General features: G+C 42.7%; 1 protein-coding gene across 1 annotated transcript; it reads right to left on the bottom strand.

The window, feature by feature from the left end:
- Nucleotides 1-1,464: 1,464 nt before the first annotated feature.
- LOC142464655 (olfactory receptor 4E2-like) lies at nt 1,465-2,397 on the bottom strand. Its single transcript, XM_075568016.1, has one exon. The coding sequence runs from the start codon at nt 2,395-2,397 to the stop codon at nt 1,465-1,467; it is 933 nt and encodes a 310-aa protein (XP_075424131.1).
- Nucleotides 2,398-2,719: the final 322 nt, after the last annotated feature.

Raw genomic sequence — 2,719 nt, 5'->3', positions numbered from 1 at the left:
CCTTGATGATGTACATAACCAAATATGGGTATCTACATTATGAGGGGGAATAATATACTGTAGAACCTTAATCCTTCAGCTACGTCATCAAGGGGGTTTGACAATATTAAATGTCCTGTCAAAACCCCTTGATGATGTAGTTGACCGAATATGGTTCTATAGTTTTTCCCCCTATGTAGTAGATACCCACTAGATACCCACATTCAGATATCTACATACAGTAATGAGGGGGATGGACAGTGCTGGAGCTGGGCGAGAAAGTGCCGGCTGCAGGCAGGTGACGACAGCACGTGGAGAAGAGATCAGGTAAAGGGGTTACTGTACAAGTGGAGGATTGATGCAGCAGGGGGTGGTCCCATTCAGAAGCATGGACCCAATAGCATTAATTCTCCTGGGCCACAATCCACACTGTCCCCTAGCGCTAGAGATGGGCCAATCCACTCAAATCTGTTTCCTGGATTTTCTCACAAATCCCCTCCCCCAAAATCAATTTTGTGGTGTAAAATTCGCAAGCGGATTTGGTCGGTTTTAATCCACGTGGATTCACCAAAATCTGCCATTGGATACAATCTGTTGACAGATTTGTAGAATCCAATCCGCTTATTCAGCAATCTGTTGGCGCATTCTTAAGAACGGATTGCTGAATCTGTGGATAGAATTCTACAAATCCATCCACAGGTTGCAGAATCCACGGAGTGTATTGGTAATAATAAAAAAATCTGCAAAACATGAATCGCCCTTTTTGGGATTGATCCACTTAGATCCGCAGACCAAAGGATCCTGCAGATTCAAATTTGCCCACCAAATGTTGCCCCTCTCTACCCAGTGACATGGACATTTTCTCCTCTGTCAGAAGGAGAACTTTGTAGGTGATCCGAAACTTGATGGGAAGCCAGGAGAGGGATTTAAGGAGGAGAAGAGACTGCTTTGAGAAAAGAGACATTATCTAGCAGTAGAATTTTGGATTGATTGGAAAGGAGAATGTTTTGCCGCCAAGAGGACTGTTAGCAGTTTTACAGTAATCCCGATGAGAGAGGAGAAGTGCATACAGGAAAGTTTTAGCAGTCGCTTGGCAATATTACGGAGGAAGAAGCGACTAATGTTAGCTGTGCCGTGAATGGGAATGGAGAAAGAAAGGGACGTGACAAAACATCCATTCAGATATGAATTTAAAATCAACTGCACCAATTACATTGTTCCTTTTTATTTAATTAATTTGCATCAGGTCTAAGGCATTAACAAAATCTATGTTATATTCCAGCAAAAACATTAGGCAGTGGGTTAAATGGTTTTACTTCAGCGGATTTCATCACCTCCTTTTAATTTGTCTCCTGGGTCATAATCAAAGAACAGGACATTTTTATCATCATCATATCACACAAACAAGGACACCATTTTTATTTTCAGCTACTGCACCCCTGAAATAAAAAATGCATATTCCCAAGGCATACCTTCCCATGCGTTTCACGGAGACACCACTCTCCTCCCCCAGACTTTCTTCATGCATGTCTTGACCTCCTCATTCCTCAAGGTATAAATGATGGGGTTCAGCATGGGTGCTATGATTGTGTAGAACACTGTGACCACTTGATCAGCTGAGAAGGTTTTGGATGGCCTCATGTAGATGAAGACACAAGGACCAAAGAAAAAAGTCACCACAATGAGGTGAGAGGCGCAGGTGGAGAAGGCTTTACGCCTCCCTTTAGCTGTCCGTATTTGTAATATTGTAGAGGTTATGCCAATGTAAGAAATCAAGACGGCTAGAAAGCAGCTCAGGGATACAATGCCACTGTTGGCCACTATCATAGCATCAATCATTGTGGTGTCGGTGCAAGCCAGTCTGATGAGTGGTGGTACATCACAGAAGAAGCTATTAATCTCATTAGGCCCACAGAATGGCAACCCTATGGTTAAGGCTGTCTGAATGTTGGAATGGACAAAACTAATAGCCCAGGTTGCTGCCGCCATCAGAAAACACAGTTGTCTACTCATGATGGTGGAGTAGTGCAATGGTCTGCAGATGGCCACATAGCGATCATATGCCATGGCTGAGAATAGGAAGCATTCAGCACAGGCAAAGAAGTGGAAGAAGTACAGCTGAGTGATGCATCCATTGTAGGAGATAGATTTTTGATCCGACAGGAAGTCCACCAACATTTTGGGTACGGTCACAGATGAATAGCAGAGGTCTATGAAGGCCAATTTGCCCAGGAAGAAGTACATGGGGGAATGGAGACGAGGCTCAACTCTGATGGTTATCATGATTAGGATGTTCCCACACAGGAGCAAAGAGTAGATAAACAGGAAGATTGAGAAGACCAAGAGTTTGAGATTTGGGGAGATTGTAAAGGCCACAAACACAAATTCTGTCACTGCTGTTGAATTTGAGTTTTTCATTGAAGAACATCAGACTGCGGAGAGCACCTGGAAATTATATCAGATTAGAGGATTACATGGATGGGCGTGCACTTCAAATAGAAGTGTTAAAAAAGTAATGTACTGTAAGTATGAATTTGAAGAGGAATAATTGATGTATCCTGCACTAATAACTACCAATTTTTGTACACATTACCCTGTGCTTATCCCAAGTAGCGCTCTGCACACACAGCAGCCTGTTAAAAAATGTACTCTCCATTTTCAGATACATAATTTATGCTAATAGAAGATTAAGTTTGGAAGGTCTTGGCATTATGTGCAATACCAGCCTGCCCTCCTGCAC

Source organism: Ascaphus truei, chromosome 13 (assembly GCF_040206685.1).
Source record: "Ascaphus truei isolate aAscTru1 chromosome 13, aAscTru1.hap1, whole genome shotgun sequence".
In the NCBI taxonomy this organism is placed as follows: Eukaryota; Metazoa; Chordata; class Amphibia; order Anura; family Ascaphidae; genus Ascaphus; species Ascaphus truei.
This window is presented reverse-complemented; position numbering and strand designations above follow the sequence as displayed.